Source organism: Hyla sarda, chromosome 4 (assembly GCF_029499605.1).
Source record: "Hyla sarda isolate aHylSar1 chromosome 4, aHylSar1.hap1, whole genome shotgun sequence".
NCBI classification, from domain to species: domain Eukaryota; kingdom Metazoa; phylum Chordata; class Amphibia; order Anura; family Hylidae; genus Hyla; species Hyla sarda.
In genome coordinates, this window is record NC_079192.1 from 376,040,997 (window position 1) to 376,067,138 (window position 26,142).

General features: G+C 40.0%; 1 protein-coding gene across 1 annotated transcript in view; it reads right to left on the reverse strand.

Annotated features, from left to right (window-relative positions):
* The window catches only part of LOC130367484 (uncharacterized), a 72,478-nt gene extending 53,284 nt beyond the window's left edge, over positions 1–19,194 (reverse strand). Inside the window, exons 1-3 of the mRNA XM_056569907.1 lie at positions 19,150–19,194; positions 15,715–15,838; positions 13,163–13,260 (exon numbers count right to left, since the gene is read on the reverse strand). Coding sequence (XP_056425882.1) covers positions 13,163–13,260; positions 15,715–15,838; positions 19,150–19,194 — 267 coding nt within the window. The remainder of the gene's footprint in view (positions 1–13,162; positions 13,261–15,714; positions 15,839–19,149) is intronic.
* Between the last annotated feature and the right edge of the window lie 6,948 nt (positions 19,195–26,142).

The window sequence follows — 26,142 nt, forward strand, 5'->3', positions numbered from 1 at the left end:
GAATTACAAGAAGAGTTTTTTACAATGACATCGTCCTTCACACTTACATTAAATACATACATACATTATTTTCCCAGCCATCTGCCTCCACAAATTACAATTTGAAGTATCCTTAATTCCTGATAGAAGACCTCTGTAAATTTATGGATTTTTGGTAAATTAGGGAAACTCAGCATTTTTTTTGTTGTTGTTGCCTACTGCATTATACATATTACTGATGTCCCTGTCTTCGGCTCATCTCTGACCCCCGCAATTATTCATTGAAGCACATCTAAATGCCTGAAAAAATAAAATGAAATAAATGGGGCTAAAAAAGTAAAGTTAAAACAAAAAAAATATGATTTAGAATGAAAACTAGAAAAAAAAATAATGAAATGCACTCCTCATTCATTTTTAATATTGAGTGCTGAATTTTCTGGTCCCTGCCCGCTCCCGAAAATTTAAAGACTAAAAAAATAAATAAAAATGTTAATGTAAAATTTAAACAGGGATCAATTTATGTGGGCAGGCAGGAAGCTAAAAATGTAGCCTACAATAATAAAAATGTAGAAAAATGTACATTTAAATGTAAAAATAATATATTTTTTATAATACATTTTTACATTTTTTTATTCGATATGTATTTTAACATGTTGTTTAATAAAGTGTGTGTATGTGTGTTTCACTTTTTTTTTCAATTTTTTACATTTTTTAGGTAGTACTACTACTCCCAGCATGGAACAAACTGTTCCATGATGGGAGCTGTAGTTACTGTACTAATAGACAGATCGCCCAAGGTGTCACTCCTGACACCCGATGTGATCGTCCTATCTATTGCAGAGATGGAGTGGCTTTCTCCTGCGCTCGCATCTCTGCGCTATACTCCGGACAGCAATGCTGATAGATGGCTTATGAACCTGAGGAAGACGCCTGCTCCGGCGTTGAAACGCGTTGTTCTGAATAAATGATCCTTGGTTATCCACATTGATCTTACTCTTAATAAGCCATCTATCAGCATTGCTGTACTTAACACGATCCATTGCCTGCGCCTGAATTAACCCTCAGTGGTTTGGAGGTTTTATTGGAATACTGAACAACACGAGGTGGTGGAGAGGGACCGGCTGCACTTTGGACATAATCCTACACACGATCACCAGAGTTGTGCCCGTTTGTCAGCACAACTTTTTGGGTAAGCGCAATTTATTATTGTATGCGATTCCTACCCATCTTATATTGCACTACGGAGCACTCTCTGTGTGTTTTTTTTTGTATATTCTATACTCCGGACAGCCAGTGATGTGAATAGAGTTCACATCACTTATTCATATTTCCCGCAGAGAGCTGTGATTGCTCAGATGGTTCCAGCCAATCACAGCTCTCTGCGGGAAATATGAATAATAGGTATATACACGGCATGTACTCATACTACAGTGGGACCAGAGAAGAGCAGCCGCCTGCCCGCATCTATACATTTTACAGGACGATCACAGCGTGTGTCACTCCTGACACCTGCTATGATCTTTCCTTAACTGAAGGTACTACTTCTCCCAACATGGAGCACACTCTGCTCCATGCTAGGAGCTGTAGTACCTGCAGTAATAGACAGATTGCAACAGGTGTCAGAAGTGAGCAGAGTGTACTCCATATTGGGAGCAGTAATACCTACAGTTGAGGACAGATCACAGCGGGTGTCACTCCTGACAGCCGATGCGATTGTCCTATCTATTGTAGAGATGTGAGAAAGTTGCCCGCATCTATACAGGACGATCGCAGCAGGAGTCAGGAGTGACACCCAGAGCGATCTGTCTATTAGCACAGGTACTACTACTCCCATCATGGAACAGTCTGTTCCATGCTGGAAGTCATAGTACTACCTTAAAATTTTAAAAATAGAGAAATATGTGAAACAGAAACACACACATTATTAAAATACATTACTTAGTTACATAGTTACATAGTTAGTACGGTCGAAAAAAGACATATGTCCATCAAGTTCAACCAGGGAATTAAGGGGTAGGGGAATAAATTTTCTGAAAATTTATTCGGATCGCACCAAATTTTTTTGAAAAATTCGGCGAATAGGCCAAATCAAACTTTTCAAAAGTTCGCTCATCTCTAATCAATGTAACAGGTTTCCATTTTTTAAGAAAAAACACTTCTACAGCCAATTGTCTTAAGGCATGTCGCGGGATTTTAAAGTTGTACTCCGCCCCTAGTCATCTTATCCCCTATCCAAAGGTTAGGGGATAAGATGTCAGATTGCCGCGGTCCCGCTGCTGGGGAGCCCTGGGATCCCCGCTGCGGCACCGCGCTCTCATTACAGCACAGAGCGAGTTCGCTCTGCACATAATGACGGGCAGTACAAGGGCCGGAGCATCGTTACGTCACGGCTCCGCCCCTCGTGATGTCACGGGCTGCCCCTTGCAATACAAGTCTATGGGAGGGGGCGTGGCGTTCTTCACGTCCCATCCCATAGATTTGCATTAAGGGGACAGGCCGTGATGTCACGAGGGGCGGAGCCATGATGTCACGCTGCTCCGTCCCCCGTATCGCCCGTCATTACGAAGAGAGCTCTGTGCTGTAATGAGAACGCGGTGCCGCAGCGGGGATCCCAGGGCTCCCCAGCTGCGGGACTTGGGCAATCTGACATCTTATCCCCTATCCTTTGGATAGGGGATAAGATGTCTAGGGGCGGAGTACCCCTTTAAGGATAAGAAGGTTAAAATGGTTGATCCTCTGGGCAGAAAGAAAACAATTCTTTACATATGTCTCTCTGTTTAGTGTCCTTTTAAGAAACACAGCCCAAACACAGTTTTTGAAAACTTGAAAGAAAAGGGCAGCTGAAGGACTTGTGTTTACTGCTGAGTATTTTATTTTATGGAGCAATGCCCTTTAAAGCCATCTGAAGAAATGCAGCCAAGACTGTATTTACATTTTAATGCTGCCCGGGTCAGGCTGGGATTTATGTACTCGTCTGCTTTGTAGTCTACATCTTATTTATTTATTTATACACATTTCTTTGTATTATCTTCTAAAAGTTACTTCAGGTTATTGGAACTTTCAAAGATTTACAACAGAAAAAATAGAATTCAGCACATTTAGGCTTTGTTCACTGCAGTATTTTTTAGGGGAAGTCAGCAGACATTCTGCAGACAGCAGTGCCGGGATGTTCTGCCACCCTGGGGAGGATCTCTCATAAATGTGCCATCTCCATAGATGGCAATGCATTTCCAAACGAATTCTGCAGAAACAATTGAGATGTCAATTGATAATTTTGACGGGTGCACAATGGGACTCTGCTGCAATGGAATTTCCAAGCAAAATATTTCTGCTGGATTCTGTTCGCAAATTCCGCCATGTGAACAAAGATTAGCAGTGCAACAACAAAGTATTTTCCCTTTACACACATCCCGCTATTGCATATTTGTGAAATGTATGTTTTTTTATTGTTTATTCCTTTATTGTTTAATCCTGTATTGAACAATATCCACAAAGAAAAAGAAAAATCCGGCACTGTCACTTAATTGTAACTGTGGTGAAATACAGTGATCGTGGCTAGTATTTCATGGATCTGGGCTTCTGTGGGTGGTGCTACACGCTACAAAGGTATGCATGAAAATTGTAATCACAAAAAGATAAGCGGAGACGCTCACCCATTAGTAGAAAACTTGCAGTTGCAAATGTGTCACTTTGTTTGCATTCGATAACCAGGTCAAAAAGAGAGCGGGGAGGTGGAAGGTGTTACTGGGGAAAGTGGTCGCAGGGGCCTGACGAATCAGCTGTGGCCCGACACCTGAATCCCCCGTAATACCTTCAGCCTCCCTGCTCTGGTTTTGACCTGGTTATCAATTGCCAACGAAGTGACACATTTGCAACTACAAGTTTTCTACTAATGGGTGAGTCGCTCCACTTATATTTTTGTGATTACAACAAAAATAAAGTTGTAGCAGTACTTGGGGTAGGTTCAGAAGAGCGGATTTACAGCATATTTTATGCTGCGGATCTGCCGCTGATGGACCTCTGTATGCTGCCTTTACATGTGCCTGCTCAGAGCAGCAATACACCACTACGTGCAGACACTAAAGCGATGTGCGAGTTGCCACTCATGCGCGGTGTACTTGCATACATCGCGGACGCTCCTCCTGCTCTATGAGCTAGGCCGAGAGCTGCCGCGATGTGCGAGTATACTGTGCATCACAGTGTGTCTGCTCGTAGCGGCGTATTGCCGCTCCGAGCAGGCACTTGTAAAGGCAGCATACAGTGGTCCTTCAGTGGCGGATCCGCAGCGAAATACGCACTGTAAATCCGCTCGTCTGAACGTATCCTTGATCACAAAAGTAAAACTGAGATAGCGCAGTTTTTGATTAAAATGTGTCTCCCACCCACTTAGAGCAGAGTGAGCGTGTTAGGGTTCCATCTGGACTGAGGCCACCTCCGCATGGTGGATAAGGGACACGTTTTGATCAAATAGTGTGCTAGGAGCCTCCATTTTACTTTTGAGGTCAAATATAGAATGCTACTGTAACCTTCTTTTTATGTATTTTGTATTTTGCCACAGTGACCTGGACGCGTGTATTTGTTTGTTGTGCTGGCTATTTTTTTGTGTGTGTCTGTCTAGTTTAAAGGGGAATTTCCATCTCAACTAACATAGTTAAACTTTTAGGGTATGACAAGTTAAATATTTATTTATTTATTTATTTAGCAAGTTTGCACCCCTTTTTCTGATATTTCTGCTCCTTTTTCCCCCTCATTGTCACATTGTCTAGGTAACCAACCACTTCTCCCCTCTAGAAGTATAAATATAGTGCCTTGCATAACTATTCCCCCTCTCCCATTAGAGTTTTTGACACATTGAAATGGTATTACAATCTATTTGAATGTGATTTTATGTAATCATCATTTGGAATTGTATGTGTGTGTGTGTGTGGGGGGGGGGGGGGATATTACATGAATTTCAAAATTATTAATCTAAAAAGTGTTAAGGGAAAATGTATTCATACCCTTAACTGTAAACCCCTCTATTAAAGATAGGCATGTGACTTGCAGTTCACATATGCAAGTCACATAATTAGTAAATAATCCACCTGTCTGAAATTTTATTTCAGAATAAATATACATATTCTGTAAAGGCCTTATAAATTGTTAGAGAGCATTACAGAACAAACTGCAGCATGAAGATCAAGGAGCTCACCAAACAGGTTAGGGACAAAGTTGTGGATAAGTACAAAGCATTGTTAGATTATAGAAAATACCCAATGCTTTGAACATCTCACAGAGCACTATAAAATGAATCATCAATCAAAAGCATATGGCACAACAGCTATGGCAAACTTGACAAGTAAAAACAGCTGTAAAATTAAGTTTTTACATTTGATGACATTTTTCTGTTGACATACCTATAAAAGGAATAGAAGAAAAGCACTCGCTGGTCTTCATTGCTTATTGTATTTATTAATACATACTTAAAATGTTGTAGAGAGAAGCAGGACAACGGTGGCGTACAGACAAGAGATGAGCAAATTTTTCGAAAATTCGATTCTGCCGATTAGCCGAATTTTCTGAAAAAATTAGGCTAGATGCTAATCTTTTCAATGCAAATTTCTATTTAAAACGGCTATTTCTGGGCTACAGAGAGTCTCAATATGGGTGTAGAACACTTTGCTTTGCCGTAACTCGCATAGGTAGTGTACTGGGTTAGTGAAATAATACTGTTATTCAGTATGACATGCAGATTACAGGTGTCGCAAATCACTGCCGCAAAGCGCCTGGATGTGTCAGAAGGATTGGGAGACCATATGGCATCACAATTGAAGAGATTAAAGAGATTTTTTTATTACATTTTTATTTAATTTATTTTTTATTTATTTTAATTTTTTAAATCCTTTTTTGAGGACACATTGGAGTGCAAGTCTGGTGAGCATGTCTATTAAGTCTATTAAGCCATGCACATGTAAGTAAACGTGGCTGGTACTATGAAACTGCGAATGTGTCATTAAATCCATTATTTTTTTTATCGCTTCAACCTGTTTCCTTTGATTCTAGTGGTAATTCCAGAGCTAATATATGATGAAGACCATAGGGCCTCACAATAGAAAATATTAAAAAGATTTTTTTTACAATTTGAAGATTTTGAATAGATGAACAAGTCTAATGTGCCAGCAGCATGAGGAGATCACACGGTGGCACAATGACAGAGCCTGGTAATTGGAATGAGCAAACTTGAAATCCTCTTTAGAGGACTCATTGGAGAGCAAGTCAGGTGCCAGCAGCCGTGGTAATTCCAGCTCCAATAGTGTATAATTGCTGCAGTGTAAACTATGGAAAAGCTCCTACTTGTATCTTAAAATCGAGCTGGCGGTCAGCCGCGAGGTGAGCTACCACCTGTTCCAGCCCCTGCCTCTCGCGTCCCCCTGATGCTCATGATTGAGAGTCCATGTTGCACGAAATGTTTACTTTGAAAAAATACTGTATGACAACCAAATAAATATAACAAGGAGATCACATGGCTGCACAATCACAGAGCCTGGAGGTGGCAGCGGCATGACGAGACCACATGGTGGCACAATGACACAGTGTAGAGGTTGCGGCAGCCTATGTAGGCAACAGAGCGGCACAATGAGATAGTAGTGTGTCAGTTTGTCCTCCCTCTCAGTGGTGCAGGCCTGATCCGGGAGGGCTACTGGGTAGATCCTGCCAGTATCATATGCTTTTCAAAAACATTAAGCCATACACGTGTAAGTAAACACAGCTGGTACTGCAAAACTGCATATGAAACTGTGAATTTGTCATTTAATCAGTTATGGTTTAATTGTATCACTCCAACCTGTTTCCTTAGATTCTTGGGGTAATTCCAGAGCTAATATGACGACTAGAGATGAACAAATTTTGAAAAAATTTGATTAGTCAGATTTGCCGAATTTTTCGAAAAAATTTGGTTTGATCCAAATTTCTTTTTGTTGAATTGCTATTAAAAACAGCTATTTTCAGGCTACAGAGAGCCTCAATAGGGGTGTACAACACTTTGCCTTGCCGTAACACACATAGGAAGTGTGCTGGGGTAGTGATATAATACTGTTATTCAGTATGACATGCAGATTACAGGCGTCGCTATTAGAATAAATGCCACAGAGTGGCACAATGACAGAGTCTGGAGACCATATGGCATCACAATTGAAGAGATTGAAGAGATTTTTCAGTTGTCAATTGAAGAGTTTAAAGAGATTAACGAGTTAGGTATTCCATGCAAAAACTTTTTTTATATATATATCAACTGGCTCTGGAAAGTTAAACAGATTTGTAAATTACTTCTATTAAAAAATCGTAATCCTTCCAATAGTTATTAGCTTCTGAAATTTTCTGTCTAACTGCTCAATGATGATGTCACGTCCCGGGAGCTGTGCATGATGGGAGAATATCCCCATAGGAGCTGGACAGCTCCCGGGGACGTGAGTCATCAGAAAGCAGTTAGACAGAAAACAGCAACTCAACTTCAGAAGCTAATAACTATTGGAATGATTACGATTTTTTAATAGAAGTAATTTACAAATCTGTTTACATGGTGGCACAATGACAGAGCCTGGTAATTGGAATTACAAACTTTAAATGTTTTTTTGAGGACCCATTGGAGGGCAAGTCTGGTGCCAGCAGCCGTGGTAATTCCAGCTCCAATAGTGTATAATTGCCTCAGTGTATAAGTTGCTGCAGTGAGCTGGTGGTCCGCCGCGAGGCCAGCTACCACCCGTCCCAGGCCCTGCCCTAATATAAAAAGGAGATCACATGGAGACACAATGACAGAGCCTGGAGGTGGCAGCAGCCTGATGAGACCATAGGGCCTCACATTTGAAAAGATTAAAGAGATTTTTTAAATTTTAATTGAAGATTTTGAATAGATTAACAAGTTTATTTTAATGTGCCAGCAACATGAGGAGGCCTCATAGCGGCACAATGACGCAACCTGGAGGTGGCAGCAGTCTATGTAGGCTGCAGAGCGGCACAATGACAGAGCCTGGAGGTGGAATCAGCATGAGGAGACCATATGGTGGCAGAATGACAGAATGACACAGCCTGGAGTTGGCGGCAGCCTATGTAGGCCTAAGAGCGGCACAATAACAGAGTCTGGAGGTGCCAGCAGCGTGAATAGACCATTGGGCGGCACAATGACAGAGTCTGGAGATGGCAGCAGGGTCAGGAGAACATATGCCATCACAATTGAAGAGATTAAAGGGGTACTCTGGTGGAAAATATATATATATATATATATATATATATATATATATACACATATCTACCTCCTTTTTCACAGGACGTGTTTTAAATTGTTAATGATTTAAGCATGTCAACCAGTCAGAGGGGGAATGGCAGCCTCTCTAGCTGTGCACCCCTCCCCCTTTTTCACAGGAGGTGTTAATGGATCCAGCATGTCACCCAGTCAGAGGCTATATGCCCTACAGAGGTAAGTGGATATGAGTGTTAGGCTCAGAATTTGTCTTAGGGTCCTATCCTAAACGAGGCCACCTCCGCGTGGTGGATGGGGGGACACTTTTAGATTTTTTTATCAACTGGTGCCAGAAAGTTAAACAGATTTGTAAATAACTTCTACTAAAAAAAATTTAACGGGGTACTCCACTGGAAAACATTTTCTTTAAAATCATCTGGTGCCAGAATGTTAAACAGATTTGTAAATTAAATATACAGATTTAACCACACCTCAAGAATATCACCCTACTGGGTACACAATGAATATATATGAGACAGATGGTTTTTGAAAAAATGCAGATTTTTTATAAAAAAAAACAGTAATAACATAATCGTTAAAAGATCAGAGCATTAATAATTATAAACTGTCATTGAGCCCTAATGACAGAATGTATAAAAAAGCAACTACCTAATAGAACCTAAATTGGTCCATAAATTGTCAGTGACAACGTCCGGCAAAAACACAATAAAAGTTCCAGTGATGGTGATAGATGGCACGGTTACTTAAAGTGGCATAGAATGGATTGCTCACAGTCTTTATACAAATAGATGGATCGGTCTCACCCTGACTGCTGGTCCCGTACTGCGATGGGCCGGTGAAAGCAAGTACTGTGGTCTCTAAGGTGATCTCGGCGTGGATGCCTTGGCAGGTGGAGGGTTTCAGCAAGGGGCTCCCTCGTCAGCGGTCGGTGGGTCCTGACACCCTATAACTTTTTTATTTTACCGCTTATGGGGCGGTATGAGGGCTAATTTTTTGCGCCGTGATCTGAAGTTTTTAGTGGTGCCATTTTTGTATTGATCTGACATTTTATTCCCCAAACAGACCAATATATATGGAGGGGTCAATCAATATTTCCCATAGGTTCCTGTTCGAAACCCAAAAATCCCTATGTTCCCATATATTATTATAATCAGTGTTCCCACAAGCTTTATTAGAAATTAACTAAATTATAACAAAAAGAAGAATTTGCACACACTTTAAAATTACACTCAGCTCGGGCCAGTTACGTAGCTTTTATAAGATCTATGATTTGGGGAGTTATACTCCTCTCTTGCTGATAATTTTTAGGAAAGCATGCCTGCAGTTACATGCTATTCCATTTGCTGGCCTCCGCTGGTGCGATTAAAAGAGTCCCTACTCTTTTAATTGCACCAGCGGAGGCCAGCAAATGGAATAGCATGTAACTGCAGGCATGCTTTCCTAAAAATTATCAGCAAGAGAGGAGTATAACTCCCCAAATCATAGATCTTATAAAAGCTACGTAACTGGCACGAGCTGAGTGTAATTTTAAAGTGTGTGCAAATTCTTCTTTTTGTTATAATTTAGTTAATTTCTAATAAAGCTTGTGGGAACACTGATTATAATAATATATGGGAACATAGGGATTTTTGGGTTTCGAACAGGAACCTATGGGAGATCTGACATTTTAATCGCTTTTTATTCATTTTTTCATTATATAAAAAGTTACCAAAATACGTTATTTGGACTTATTTTGAACGCTATTGACCGTGCGGTTTAATTAATGATATATTCTTATAGTTCAGACATTTATGCACGCGGCGATACCACATATTTTTATATTTTTATTTACATTTTTTTATGGGAAAAGGGGGGTGATTCAAACTTTTATTAGGGAAAGGGTTAAATGACATTTATTAACTTTTTTTTTTACACTGTTTTTTTTGCAGTGTTATAGCTCCCATAGGGGGCTATAACATTGCACACACTGATCTTATACCCTGTTCACTGCAAAGCCATAGCTTTGCATTGATCAGTGTTTTTGGCGGTCGATTGCTCAAGCCTGCATCTCAGGCTTGGAGCAATCAATTGCCAAAGGGACACAACGGAGGAAGGTAAGAGGACCTCCGCTCATGTCCCAGCAGATCGGGACACCGCATTTTCACTGCGGTGGTCCCGATCAGCCCCACTGAGCATCCGGGCAGCTTTCACTTTCGTTTTAGATGCGGCATACAAAGTCTAAAGGGTTAATAGCACACAGCACCGCGATCGCTGCCATGCGCTATTGGCCCCGGGTCCCGGCTACAGATACATTGCGGGAGCCGGCCAAGGACGTAAATATGCGTCCTTGGTCGTTAAGGGGTTAATCCTTCCAGTACTAATTGGCAGCTGCATACTACAGAGGAAATTCTTTTATTTTTAAATTACTTTTTTGTCTGTCCAAAGTGCTCTCGGCTGACACCTCTGTTCATGTCAGGAACGGTCCAGAGCGACATAGGTTTGCTATGGGGATTTCTCCTGCTCTGGACAGTTCCTGACATGGACAGAGGTGTCAGCAGATAGCACTGTGGACAGACAGAAAAGAAATCCAAAAAGAAAATAATTTCCTCTGTAGTATACAGCAGCTGATAAGTACTGGAAGGATTAAGATTTTTTAATAGAAGTAATTTACAAATCTGTTTAACTTTTTGCCACCAGTTGACTTATAAAGACCTAAGAAAATGTTTTCCATTGGAGTACCCCTTTAACAAGTTTAATGTGCCAGCAGCATGAGGAGATCACATTAGGGCAGAATGACACAGCCTGGAGGTGGCAGCAGCTTATATAGGCCGCAGAGCGGCAAAATGACAGAGCCTAGAGGTAGCAGCATCACCATTAGGAGACCATATGGTGCCCGATGACAGAGCCTGGAGATGGAAGAATCAGCATGAGGAGACCATATGGCGGCACAATAAGAGAGCCTGAAGGTGGCAGCAACAGCATGAGGAGACCATCTGAAGGCACAATGAGAGAGCCTGGAGGTGGCAGCATCAGCATGAGAAGACCATATGGCAGCACAATGACAGAGCCTGGAGGTGGCAGCAGCATAATGAGGGCCATGCCAACTGAGGGTTGAGTCTGAGGAACCCACCGACTGTTGACTGGGGGTGTCTGATGTCACTTGGGATTAAGTGGATGACCAAGTGAACCAAACAATCATAGCTGCTGGGTTGCTGGTCGAGACACAAACGCTAGCTGACACCAGGAGCTCAGACCTGTCGCTGCAATCTCTCTCTGCTGGGCAACTCCTCTTCCCAGTCTGTGAACCTGACTGTGATCAGACAATACAGAGCAATATCAAGGTAGAAAACAAAAAAAAAATAAAAATAAAGGCAGGAATGGTTTATCATAATGGAAGCAGTGAACTGGGAGGATTATAAAATTTAACAAGATCATGACAGGTACACTTTAAGAGAGTGCTTCTAATCTCAGCTCATTATCCATATAAAAGACACCTGGGAATCAGAAATCTTGCTGATTGATAGATGATCAAATACATAAAATGCAAATCAATTCACAACTTGTTTGAAATATGTTTTTCAGAATTTTTTGGTTATTATTCTGTCTCTCACAGTTCAATTAAACCAACCTTTAAAATTATAGACTGATCATTTCTTTGTCAGTCGGCAAATGTGCAAAACCAGCAGGGGATCAAATAATTTTTTCCTGTACTGTATGTGAGGGGAATGGTAACACTCAATTTTTCAACTTCTACATATTTGTCCTCGAGGAATTACAAAAGAATGGTCAATTGCTCATAAGTGTCACTTTACGGTATTCCTCTTATAATAATGATAATTGTGGCAGAATGATTGAACCATTGAAGTAGTTAAAGGTATTACATTAAAACTAAATATCTAGTATGAGTATGTTTCAGCTGTCAAAGGATAAACCCTTAGGTTAACTGAGGAAGATTCATACATTTGTTCATGGTTTTTTTTTTTCTTTCTGTGTGACTTTAGGATTTTGGGCTTTTTCTATAGAGGAATGTGTGGCATCATTAATTAAAAAATGTAGTGAAAAGCTGATAAAATGGAGAACCTTAACATTTCATTCCGTTACCAGTTGACACCTTGGGGGCTCCAGCTCACCAAAGGTCGACCTTAAACCGCATGCTTGAGGCTTCCTGTGCTTTGAGCCAATGCTTAGACAGGGCAAACTCAGCCAAGCGTGAAAAGCGCAGTGATTCAACATGAAGTCAATTAGACCTCGGACAATAATGGTTTGTGTGAGAGAGCGCGGCCAGCAGCTGACTTGAATACTAAGATGTAGCCCCTTGTAGGCTGTGGGAAAATCCGACAAAAAGCTGAGAAGCTGTGGGAAAAGGCTCAAAATGTACATGATTATGTGCGCAGTTCCTAGGCCTCTATTGACGAGTTGTGATTCTCAGAAAAGAAAGCGTAGGTGAAGAGCCGGATGTACAGGTACACAGCAGGGACACTTTACTGTCACAAGAGCTGACAACAATAACAGCTACTGGATAATGCGGCAATTGCTGTTTTAATGGCATGCACTTCATTGCCGTGTCACCAGGGTGGTGTGATATGCAAGTCATATTTGCTCATATAAACAGCATTCCCTATTCACAGGCTTGATCTGAATGCTTAAGTGAAGCAGAGAATAAATACTTCATGTAGTAACATTATGAGCTATTTGCACAGTTTACCTAGATTATTGCACAACTGCATTTTCTGAAGGACAGGGCTTAATCCTTGTATAGAAAAACTACATGTCTATGACCTCGGGGCAAATGCCATTTCTAAACCGTTTCTGCATTTATCTGCAGGCCCCATAATGCATTCTATCCAGTAACTATTCTAAAAAAGGGTTATAATAACCAATGACATATCCACTATAAATGCATGGTGCGCAACTGCTGCTATACCGGACATTTTTGTGCCCCACTATTTTGCCCTGTTGCCCACTTACCATGGTGTCTTTAAACATTTGAAACAAACTATTTGGCACCATCAGGCTCAAGACTCCCAGTGCAACTGCTACTTTTACACTGGACACTGGGCATTTTACTGGAAAACACAGCACAGAGTGCTACACTATTCTGTCATGGATTTTTGAAAGAATATTTAAAAAACAGAGGAGAAATAAACAGAAGGGACCATCAGGGCAGCAGTAGGAGATCTGGCAGGTGAGTATATAAAGTATTTAAATCCACAATAAGGTGATTTTAGTAGGTACCTGCCAGACAGTAATGGAAATGCTCAAGAAGGATCCGCGCTTGTCTTTAGGTTAAATGGCTATGTTGTGAGATTACTATAAAGTTGTGGCTTTCTTTTTATGAACTGGGTATTTCCTTTTGGAGTTTTCTCTTTTACTACAAATCCTTTAATTCCACTTTTCTTCCTCCCACGTATCAGCCACCCCACCCATTGAACCACAAACAAGTTGAAATCCATGCAAAAGACCAATGCTTTCTAATCAGGGTACATCCAGCTGTTGCAAATTCCCTATGGTCGCTCCACCCATTGAAGAAGAACAGGTTCCCTGTCATCACCTGAATACCTGAAACAGGAGTCATTTCATATGTTGTTAAAAATAATCGTCCAGAGCAAAGATCACATAAGAATGTGAGACCAACCATCAGAGACAGATACAGACACAACACTAACTACACTATTAACTACACTAACTTTGTAGCCCCTGTAGCATAATCAAATAAAAACAATTACTGGACTACCCTTTAAGAAGCCAGGCCACTTTTAATCAAAGCACTTGACTGATACTCTTTCCAGCTATTTTTTAATTTTTCATTAACGTGTCCATTTTTTTTTTTTAAGGGACCAGTTCATTTTTGCACTTCTTAAAGAGTTCACAACAGAGTTAGAAATGTTGTTAACTATTTAGGTGGTTTACTGTAATTAAGGCAAAGTGGAGCTTAAAATATAGTTGATAACCCCTTTTATGGCCAAATATCCTACCGTTTTGACATTTGTAATGGCACATGGCAGGGATGTCCCCTGTCCTGTTGCCCTTTCTGTACGTTCTATGCACAGAACATCTGCATAATGCTGTTCGGCAGAACCCTGATTAAAGGTATACAGGTTGTTTCCACCCATGTTTGGCATTTTCGGATGACTTTTATTTCTTTACTCTATTTTTTTTTTTTTTTATCAAAAAACAATATACCTTTACTTAAAAAAATTTATATGCACCCCATAATAGTATCAATAAAACCTACAGCTCATTGTGGAAAAACAAATCCTCACATACAGATCCACCAACTAAATGTGGAGCATGATTAACACCCCAAAACCTATGTGTCACTCGTCCTCCATGCGAGTCCACTAGGGCCACTCTTTGGATATGTTTTTTAAAACTGCAGATTCAGGGTAAAGAAATATTTTGTTCAAAATTTCTGTTAATACCTGATGTGTTGCAGAAAAATATTATAAAAATTGAAAATTTGCTAGAAAGGTGAAACTGTGTTTAATCCAAGGAGTTAATATTCGAGAAATGAATTGGGCAAAACATCAGGAGAAGCTGCAGGCTGACCCCCAGGATCGTCACCAGCCCATCCTGGCTTTCTTCTGAGATCTCTCCCATGATCTACTTATATCCAGGACTGTATCTATAACAAGGCAGCATCCTCTAGGTCTAGAGGAAAGAAGGTTTCTACACCAACACAAACGGGGGTTCTTTACTGTAATAGCAGTGATACTATGGAACTCTCTCCCAGAGGAAGTGGTCCCAAAGGAAGAGATCAAAAGATGCCTGGGTGCATTATTTTAGAATTATAACATTACAGATTATGAATATTAGATTTATAAGGATGTTGATCCAGGGATTTATTCTCCATATTTAGAATGGGAAAGTAATTTTTCCCCCTGATACGTGACAATTGGCACCAGCCTCATAAGGGTTTTTAAACACAGTAGGGACACAATAAGTAAATAGGTTGAACTTGGTGGACTCTGGTCTTTTTTCAACCTAATGAACTATGTTACTATGTTTGGCATGCTGTTCCTCTTTTCTGCATGTCCACATTGCCTTAACTCACCCAGACATCTTCTTCTATCTCCCATCAATTGCTCCATCTCCCCCTCTATAGACTTCCTCAGCTGGGTCCTCTGATAATAGTAAGGATTCCTCAGAGTCCCCAACAGTGATGTTCAGCCTATTATTGGGTACAGCCCTCCATGCAAAAAAGAAACTGTTTAAGACGCCTCAGAAATTAAGCCCTGCTGACCCACCCCACTCGGGCCACTCTACATCTGATGATTTCCAGAAGTCAGAAGGTGTCTGGTCTCATTACCTAACCATTTATTTTGGTTCTTACAACTTTTTGTTCAGATCTGGCACCACTTCCTTCTTAGGTAGTTACCTCACTCACACATACCCTGCCTCTGTGTCCCCTGTGAGACCCCATGAGTAGTTAAGGATTATCCTTCTGCACCTGGTTTGGTTACTTGCTGCATCTTCCATTTATTTATTTTTTTGCGCTCATCATTCACTCCACCACTTACAACCTTCCATTTCCCCTTTTAGGTCTTTTGACTGACGAAACTCTGTTTTTTCTACCCTAATTTGCCGTAAGTTCGGCAGGTCCACAGCTGTTTTTTGGTCCCAGAGGAAGAGGTCAAAAGAAGCCTGTAATAACATTACAGATTATGGATATAAGATTTTTAGGGTCAGAGCTGTTCCTCTATACCTTGCTATTTGGCATATGGTCTCTTGGTGCCTCTTGCATGTTTGCCCCATTAGGGTGGATGTTGAACTGGCTCTTGTATCTTCTTTTTTATCTTCTTTGGCTCTTACAGCCTTGTTATAGTATTTTTGTGATTCCCTACCCTTCCCTAATCCTTCTTTTTTTTCTTCTCTTTTTAGATCATTTGCTGTATTTGGTTGCCTTTCTCATAGACAGGGCCCTGTCTTGACCTCCCTGACCTATTGTGATTTCTTTCTCCATAATGTTGGTGATGGCAAAAGATCTTAAAATTTCCTCCCTTCATTTTAGGAGCTTCAATACCCATAGCTTAGATCATCTACTCTTATTACAAGCAGCACACCCACATTCTATGTCCCTAAGAGACTCTATTTAAAGTTGGCAGCTACCCATGCTGCGTAATCGTTTTTATCCCATCTGACTCCACAGAGCCAACCTTGAAGCCAGAATTGAAGGGGTTTTTATTGCATTCCACAAATACCTACACATTAAGGTTCATTTTGTACTTGCCAGCTGTGAACTCACAGGGTGTCCCCTCACAGTGGCCGGCCTTGAAGGAAAAGCTGCACTCTATGTATCTGAGTAATGCTTGGACTATACCCTTTTTCTCCCACCCACGTAATTCCTATAGTTGCTTAGACTATGTTTTTTGTCCTTATCATAAGCTTACTGCATTTCGGACGGATAAACTGGTTTCATGACATTCTCCAACCTCTTCCCTGTTTATCTATTTTTACCTCTTTAGCCAAACTCTGCTTGACCTGGTAGCAAAATAAGTCTCTACTGTCTCTATTTCTGCTGAACCTTAAGTCCGCTGTCCTTAATTTCTCCCAGGACCATCTTACTCTTCTACCCCATGATTAAATGGAAAGCTCTCACGTGTATGTTGAGAGATGTGTTTGTTATACATGGCTACTGGCTGATGGGGGAAGCATTGGCTAACCTGAGCACACTTCTCTAATCATTACACTCCCTGGAATCTATTAACAAACAAACCCATCACAAATCAGTTTTCAGGGATATTATGAAAGAGTGTCATGATCTCTTAGATCTCTTCACTGCTAAACACAAATATTACAAGTACTATGTGTAAAGGCATTCTATAAATAAGGGAACCAATTGGGTCGTTCACTGGCCCTTCATGCATGAAAAGCGTTCTTCACACCGTCCATAGAAATCGTGTCAGGCTTCATCTCCCACCTTACTCCCCAAATCTTAAAAGCCCTTAGACAGTACTACATCTCGCACTACAATTAACCTAAGCCTCATTTCCGGTCCTCCGCTTCCTTAGCCCAACCTATGTTGCTTCTTCAATATATTTCCGCCATCACCCTCCCCATCCTGTCCAAGAAGGCAATTGCTTTTCTGGAAATTCCATTCTTTCTTCTAGAGCTGGAACAGGCCATCTCAGATTTGCTCACAAGAGTCTGGGCCCAGATGGCTACACAGTTAAGTACTACAAGCTACTGTGCCCTGAATTTTCTTCCCTACTCCTCTCTGCCTTTAACAACATTTTTAAAGCCTTCCTCTTCCTGTAGTCCTTTTTGAGAGCCTTTATCATGGTCATATCATGGGGAAAGACTCAATTTGATGTACAAGCTATCGACCTATTTTTTTCTTGAATGACGATACAAAATTTTTGCACCAAGACAAGCTAAGGTTTTCCCAGGTTGAAATGCGTCCCGAGACATTACATAATTAGTCAGGTGTTAAAAGGTAGCCTGTCAGTTTCAATTGGTAGATTGACCACTGGGTGGGAAGGAGGTAATTTAGCCCCAAGACAAGCACAGATCCTTCCTACGAATTTACTACTAAAAACTGCTAAAGTAGTGACGGATCAGTTTGCTTTACACTATCCTGCGGATAGAAGATTTGCAGTTCTAAAAATCCCTTTAAGTCTGGACAATCCTCTGTTGGACAAATGCATCAGAAGCCTTAACCTCTCTATACAGATAGTATGCTGCTATGTATCAGTGTATGTAAAACACATTAGTCCAGAGTACAAACAAGCTCACTGCCCAAACAGGATATGAAGAAGCAAACTCTCAGCTGTGAGAAATATTAGGTTTGTCACCCTGACATGAGATAGAAAGAAAATCCTTACTAGTCTCCAAAATTTAATGTAGATCACAATGCAATCACTTATTGGCCTGCTTTTAATGGGATCTAGTTTGCACATGATTTGCTCTCTTGTAGACTTTCTTAAGGTTCACTGCAGGAGACTTTCAAGCATCACATATTAGGTATCCATAGATGTGAAATGATGAAAGATTTAATGATATCCTGTCACTCTGTTGATTACATGAAATTAGCTGAAAGCAAAGTCGAGCAGAACTTAAGAAAGAAAAATCAGAAAAGTTTAATTGATTGAAAGTCTTATTTTCAAAGTTATCGGAAGTTTCATCGAATTAACTAGAGCCAGCTTGGAATGACGTATGATGTCCCGTTGATTACATTCAACCCAGGAATGGCGTATGAATTGGTCGGATGGCATGACTCTACAGCAATGCGTTACGCCCAAATGGCTATTCATAAATAATTTACATACAGCATCAGCTATATAAAATGGGTATTCATATTTTAATAAAGTCAAGTTTTTATATTATTTATAGAGATATGTAACTCTCTAAATATTCGTGGGTGCAGGAGTAGGAATCCCAATCCTTTACAACATGTAAACAAAACTTAGTACACCACTTTCAAATTGAATCAAGGTAACTTTATTTGCAATCCAACAAATTGTGACGTTTCGGTCCACATTGGACCTTCATCAGACCTAATAATTATAAGATCATAAACATAAATCAGAAAAATATATCTAGTAATGTTGACATTAAGGAAAATTACAGGAGCTAATAGAAATCACATGTCACACCTAAGTGTATCATGCTAAAATATATTAAAAAATATAGAAAAAATGTATATTTGTGTAGTAAAGCAAAATAAATCAAATAACACAATATGACATACATTGTCATAAGGAATCATGAAAACAAGCAGGTGTGAAACCATATCAAAGGCTATAGGCACATCTATTCTGGATGTATATAAACAAGCGGAGATCAGTATATCATACATAGTGAATATAACAAACATGAGTGCAAATCATGGTAAAATAGTATAACCGTAGAGTGATACATACAAAGTAAGCAATTTTAAACAGAGATTGGATACATAAAGAAGGACTAACATTGCAGAGCGGATATACTAAATAAAGGGTTTGCTGGGAACTCACCGGATTGCTGAGGAGGTATAGAAAGTGAAGTCGGCATATAGTCATGTTGCAGGGTATATGGTGTTGCGACCTATAGTCGCTGGAGGCATGTGGAACACATATGGGGTCAAGGAAGTGATGTCACTTCCGGTCTCGGTTAGACTGCAGATCATGGTCAAAAGGAGTAATAGATAAAGGTATTGGTGGTAGTGGAGTGGGGTATGATGTAATTAAAAATATTTGGGGCAATTAGGAGCCACCAGTATATGTAAATAGTACAGTTACACAATTGCCGGTCTGCTGCAATAAACCGGAAGTTCGGGGATTATATGATCTGCATCATGGAACTCAGCGTGAATTCCACTGCATATACCAGGCCAAGTAAAACTGGATATCCGGGTAAGTAGAACACATCAGGCGTTCCATAATGTAAATGAATGGAGGAGAAGGTATATGTCCATAAAATGAATAAAATTGGTAGTATAAGTGGGCGAATAATAGAATATAGTCAGAGATAAAGTTAGTAGAAGGGATAGATAACATAAAACTGGAATAAGAGGAAAAAAGGAAAAATAAAAGGAATAAAAAGGAATAAAGAAAAAAAAGGGGTGAGTCAGATGAAAGGAAAAATTGAAATATGGAGAGGGAAAGAAACGCAACAAATTTGTCTGTCATACAGAGGACTATTTGCAAAACCTTGTGTACAGATGGCAAGACCCTACCCTCATGTAAAGACCATACTACTCCAACAGAGGAGCTTCACAAGACTTGTATTCCTCAAGCTCCAAGGGAAATGAAGCGTACTATTCGAGAGGACGTTTCGGTGGCAGATGCCGTCCCCAAAGAAGAAGGGGTGGAGGTAGTGGGATCAATACATCTGAAAGCAGTATGACTAAGTGATCACAGGTATACCATCCTACCACCCTGCCATCACCTCTGGTAGTCAATATATCTCTAAATCCCCGAATTCTGCACAAGCACAGCTTCTGCAAAGGGGCTTGTCATTCTGTCCCACATACAGGTCTGATCTTTTTCAATTAGATCTAGACTTACACAGGTTATTCAGGAACATCAGACTGAAAGCTTTTTTTCAGTGATCAGAACACGGAAGTTCCTGTACAGGCCACTACATTACCACCTGTAAGTATTCAGACACTTGGTATGAAAGTCCCTAGCAGATTCACACCCCCACGGGGACCACCTGCTGTAGAGACATTCATTGATTTCATCAAAAGGGACATTATGTCCCTACGTAAAGAAATTGAAAAAGGTACATTACACTACCCCAATAATTTCTTTGCAGATGAAACATAGGCCCTATTCGATCTACAGAAAAATAGACAATTGAGGGACCCTAATGTGTACAAGATATTAGAGTCAGATCCGATAAGATCGATCGAACAGAAAATCCACACATGCATTGATCGATACATTTAACTTGGTATCATCGACTCAAAAACCCATACATTCCTGCTCAAAGAACATCCAATTACCCCTGTTCTGTATACATTACCCAAAATACATAAGAATCTACAGCATCCTCCGAGTCGACCTATAGTGGCCTCAACAGAATCCATACTTTTCCAGTTATCCATTATTCTCAAAAGAAAAATCCCGCGGTTTAGCATATGTCAGTGAAACCACCCAGAAGATAAAGGACCGTATCTCTCAAAATAAGTCCACCATCAGACGAAAAAATTTACTTTTACCTGTCCCCTACCACTTTGACTTACATAATCACACCACTGCACAACCCAGATTCCAAGTTTTGGAAAAAATTCACTGATGTAGGAGAGGGGGTAACAGAGTAAAACTATTGAAATTAAGAGAGGCATTCTGGATCCACAAATTACAAACATTGGAATCTCATGGACTAAATAGGGAGAATGATATCACCAATATGTAATATGTTTGTGTTTACATTTGTCTTAACATGCTGATCGTATGTTCCATTTTTCCATTTTTAGATACGTTGAGGAAGCTATATCCGGACCAATGCTGCGGGGTTCACCTATCACTGTAACCTTCTTGTTTTTTGTGTACTTTCCTTTCTTTCACACTTCCTCTTCTCAATCCTCGTTCTCTCTCTTCTCTTTTTTCTCTAGCTTTTCCTCTTTTGTTTTCTAATGTTTTCCTTTTTTTCTCTCTATTTCCTCCCATTGATATTTCTATTCTATCTACCATATTTTCTAGTTTCTCTCTCTCTCTATTCAATTTTTCTCTTACAGGCTTTTTATTGATGTGTTTATTTCTCTCCTTACATTTCGGACACCTATCCATTTACCTACTAAGTTCCATATATACTATACCCTCTCCGTATCTGCATCCCATCTTACTTAACTTACCCATTAACTCTCTATATTTCAATGGCTTCTTTCATCTGACTCACCCTTACCTTGATTCAAAGTGGTGTGCTAAGTTTTGTCTACAAGTTTTTATGTTAAACATATTTTTTTTAAAGAATGTTGGTGATGCTTATTTTAAATTTTCCATATTACTATCTATGTTTCAAAATCATCCTAAAATCTTGTAGTTTTCACTCTGGCCACTAGGGCTAATAATAAGCTGATTCATGTTATGTAGAGAACACTTTATATCATTCTCCTCTTCAGGATAACAATTAAAGATGAAACTTATGAATACACAATACATTATTGGGACATTCACTGTACAAATACGTGATGGTCACAGCTTCCCTCCTTGCTGCACAATGACCTCTGCATAAGACATAGGCATATCTAGAAAACTTTCCAGTAGAAAACAATAGTGATGAGCGGCGTAGGCCATATTCGAATTCGCGATATTTCGCGAATATATGGACGAATATTCCTCATATATTCGCGAAATTTGCATATTCTTTTTTTTCGCATGTGCGAAAATATATGCGCATATTCGCGAATATTGAGTCCTCCCTTATTTAATAGTATAGGGAACTGTGACTAGTGCATTAACTCTGTGATTTTTCGCCTATTGAAACCAAAAAGCCCATTGTGGTCTATGGGGACCTCATGGCATGTAAAACAGTAAGCTAAGCAGGACCATCTCAGTGGCACAGAGGATGAGAGACCACCACGGGTTTGAGTCCCGGGGTGGGACAGAGTTTTACAGGGTTGTGGTTTAACTTTACTTTCCTGGAAAAGTTGCCCATAGCAACCAATCAGATCGCTTCTTTCATTTTTCACAAGGCCTCTGCAAAATGAAGAAAGCGATCTGATTGGTTGCTATGGGCAACTCAGAAACTTTTCCTCTGGACAGGTTTTGATAAATCTCCCTCTATGGGGGAGATTCATCAAAACCAGTTTAGATGAAGAGTTGTGCAGTTGCCCATAGCAACCAGATAGCTTCTTTCATTTTGCAGAGGCCTTGTGAAAAATGAAAGAAGCGATCTGATTGGTTGCTATGGGCAACTCAGAAACTTTTCCTCTGGACAGGTTTTGATTAATCTCCCTCTATGGGGGAGATTCATCAAAGCCAGTGTAGAGGAAGAGTTGAGCAGTTGCCCACAGCAGCCAATCAGATTGCTTCCTTCATTTTTGAAAAGACCTCTGAAAAATGAAGGAAGCAATCTGGTTGCTATGGGCAACTCAGCAGCTTTTCCAGGAAAGTAAAGTTAAACCACAACACTGTAAAACTCTATCCCACCCCAGGACTTGAACCCATGGTGGTCTCCCATCCACTGCGCTGCCAAGATGGTCCTGCTTAGTTTACTGTTTTACATGCCATGAGATCCCCATAGACCACAATGGGCCTATTGGTTTCAATGGGCAAAAAATTACAGAGTTAAGGCACTAGTCACAGTTCCCTATACCATTAAATAAGGGAGGACTCAATATTCACAAATATTCTCATATGCGCATATATTTTTGCATATACGCATAAAATTTTGCATATGCGAAAAAAAACGAATATTCGTAATTACAAATATATAGTGCTATATTCGCGAATAAAATTCGAATTGCGAATATTCGCGAGCAACACGGCTCTAGATGTTGAAGGAGTTTAGTATCCCTTCAAGGGTATGCTCACACTTTAGGATGTGACATTTCACACATTTGAAAAATCTGGTGGGTACTAGGACCGCTCGGAAATACGTTGTCACATAGACAGCAATGCATTTCAGAGCAAAATCCACATAAAGAATAGACATTTCTATTCTTTCTGCGGACACTGGACTTCCACCAAGTGCACAGTGCAGCAGAATTGACAGGACTCAATAGGATCAATAGGACTTTGCTGCAGCGGAATGTCTATGTGGAATATTCTGGTGGAATTCCGCACAGACATCCTCCCATGTGAACAAACCCTTAGGCTAGGTTCACACAGTGGAATTTCTGGGCAGAATTTCTGCTGGAGAACAAGTCGGCGGCACTAGGACCGCACAGACTACATTGCCGTCCCCATAGATGGCAATGCATTTCTGAGCAGATCTTCCAGAAGATCCACCCAGAAATGCATTGCAGTCTATGGGGGCAATAATGCAGTCTGCTCGGACCTAGCACCGCCAGCTCAATCTCTGGCAGAAATTCTGCCCAGAAATTTGGCAGTGTGAACCTAGCCTAATTGTTTACCTGTCACAGCACCATATTTCTGCTTGGTATTGCAGTTGGAATAAAAATGTGAGTGAGGACTTCAACCACTTCAATCAGCTGATTGGTAGGGGTATCGATAGTTGATCTATCTGATATTGATGATCTATCCTTAGGCATGCTATCAATTTGTTAGACCTGAAGCACCTATTTAAATGTACTGCCAAGCAGAGATACTGGATCCAATGAAAAATTGATAACTAAAATATATTCATATAGTGTTCAACTTCATCTAGCTGTAGTGTGTATGGACAAGGAGACTTAACTGTTATCATTTTCAAGGACCCTTGTAACATTGTATTTAGTCAGACAGTAAAGGTCCTGTCCGTGTGGTCAACACAGAGCATGGTTCCAAACAATCCAACAGTAGAAGAAAACAAACCAGTGGGACAGATGGTCATAACATTTATGCACATACATCTACAGGAACAAATAAAGGAGCAGGTTTGACGAATTTCAGCTAAGGCTTATGTAAGTTTGCCGGAAGGCATCAGATCTGCACTGTATTTAGTGCACTCCTGTCGATAAATGGTTAATATAAAAGAAGAGCAGGGAGGGAGTCAAATAAGAAGAGGAATTAATCATTTCTGAACAAACAGTACAAAACACTTATTTGTACTCAGATACCAAGGGAGCGTACACTTCAAATATTGTTTATTCCCGTCTCGGTGTTATAACTAATGCATATGTATTACCGAACTTTAACAGTCGACTTTTCAATGGGATAAGACTATATTTCCTCTAGAATCCTACATCCTGCAGATGGTTGACAAGTGTCTGTACCACCTGCATCTCAGGAAACCACCCTGTCTCCCTGAAACACAATGTACTTCAGATTCAGAACCACATGACGTCACGCGGTGCTCATCTGTGCCCCCAGCAAAAGGAAGAATGGTTAATGCAAATAATCTGGAAAATACAGGGAAGTACTTGTTGGGGGGAGCCTGCTGCTCACTTTTTATATAAAAGAACATTTTCTCCAACTTGAAAATTATCTGTGGGAAAATGATAAACGAGCTCCCCCTACAGGATTTGTTGATAACAGCATCTCCTGTCCCAAAGGAAAGAGACCATAACAATTTTAACAAGCTGTGAAATGAATATTCAATGTTCCATAGTATTTCTTTTTTTTTTTTTTTTTATCTCTGGAGATACAAGTACTTTAGTAAAAACATTTCTGAATAGTAAATGACATTGAGAGAGAGATATGAGTAAGAATAAAATGATGTGGATGTTTTATTCCTCTTCCAGACATATACTCCATCCAGTACTTTATAATGGAACTAGGGTGCAGTACTGGAGACAATATATATATATATATATATATATATATATATATATATATATATTGGTGAAAAACAGCTTCTAAAATGATAGATAATAACACTGAGGTACTAAGGACCAGCAATGTTACTCTATATAACCTTTTCTCTATATAACATTTATAATGTTCTTTAATAAACTATTAGTCCTTAGTGCAGTGATTGGCTATATTTGGAAGTCTCTTATAGATTGGTTGTGCACTGGGATGATGGCAATACAGGTCAGCTAGGAACAGTATTTTTCAGATGTTATGTCATGTGAAAGTATGGTGTAAATAACCCAATGGTTACAACAAAGGAGGAAGGGCTCAACCAATAGATTACAAAAATAAAGTTGGGTTGCTACTAGCAGTAAAAAAAAGACCATTATCTATACCAAGAAAAAGCAAGCTGCAGACAGTGCACACCTAAAAATGAGTATAAATACAAGGAACTTTATTAGTAGAAACCATAAGAGGAGACACATACATCTAAAAACATTTAAAAAGGCTCCCAAGTGAGCCTAAAAACATCACTGGGGAAGGGGACATGACCCCCCAACCCCTACCCTGCCCTGATATCAATATAGAAATATAACTAATGCTCCAAAGTGGTATGTGCAAAATAACAGAAAGTCATCAGATAAATATATATATATATATATATATATATATATATATATATATATATAATGCAAATCAGGCAATAATACAATATAAATGCAAAAAAGGCAATCCACACACGGAGGAGCAGTATTACAATACCAAAAGGGCAGGGAGAGCAAAGCCCCACACGTTCCGTCACTCCCAGGTGACTTCCTCAGGGGTATGTATGAAGATTCTCAGTCTCCTTCTTATATACAAAACAAATTATAGAAAAGATACCTGTCAGGTGCGTGGTCCGAGCCTGCATAGTATGGGCGCTGTGTGCATGCAAAAACTAGTTATTGCATGCACACAGCGCCCATACTATGGAGGCTCGGACCACGCACCTGACAGGTATCTTTTCTATAATTTGTTTTTGGCATTCTTAAGGAATGGTAGCTGGAACACAGGTACTGGGACACTACAGATCGAATGGAGTGGTGACCGAGTATGCATGCTGCCACTCCCTTTACTACTTATCAC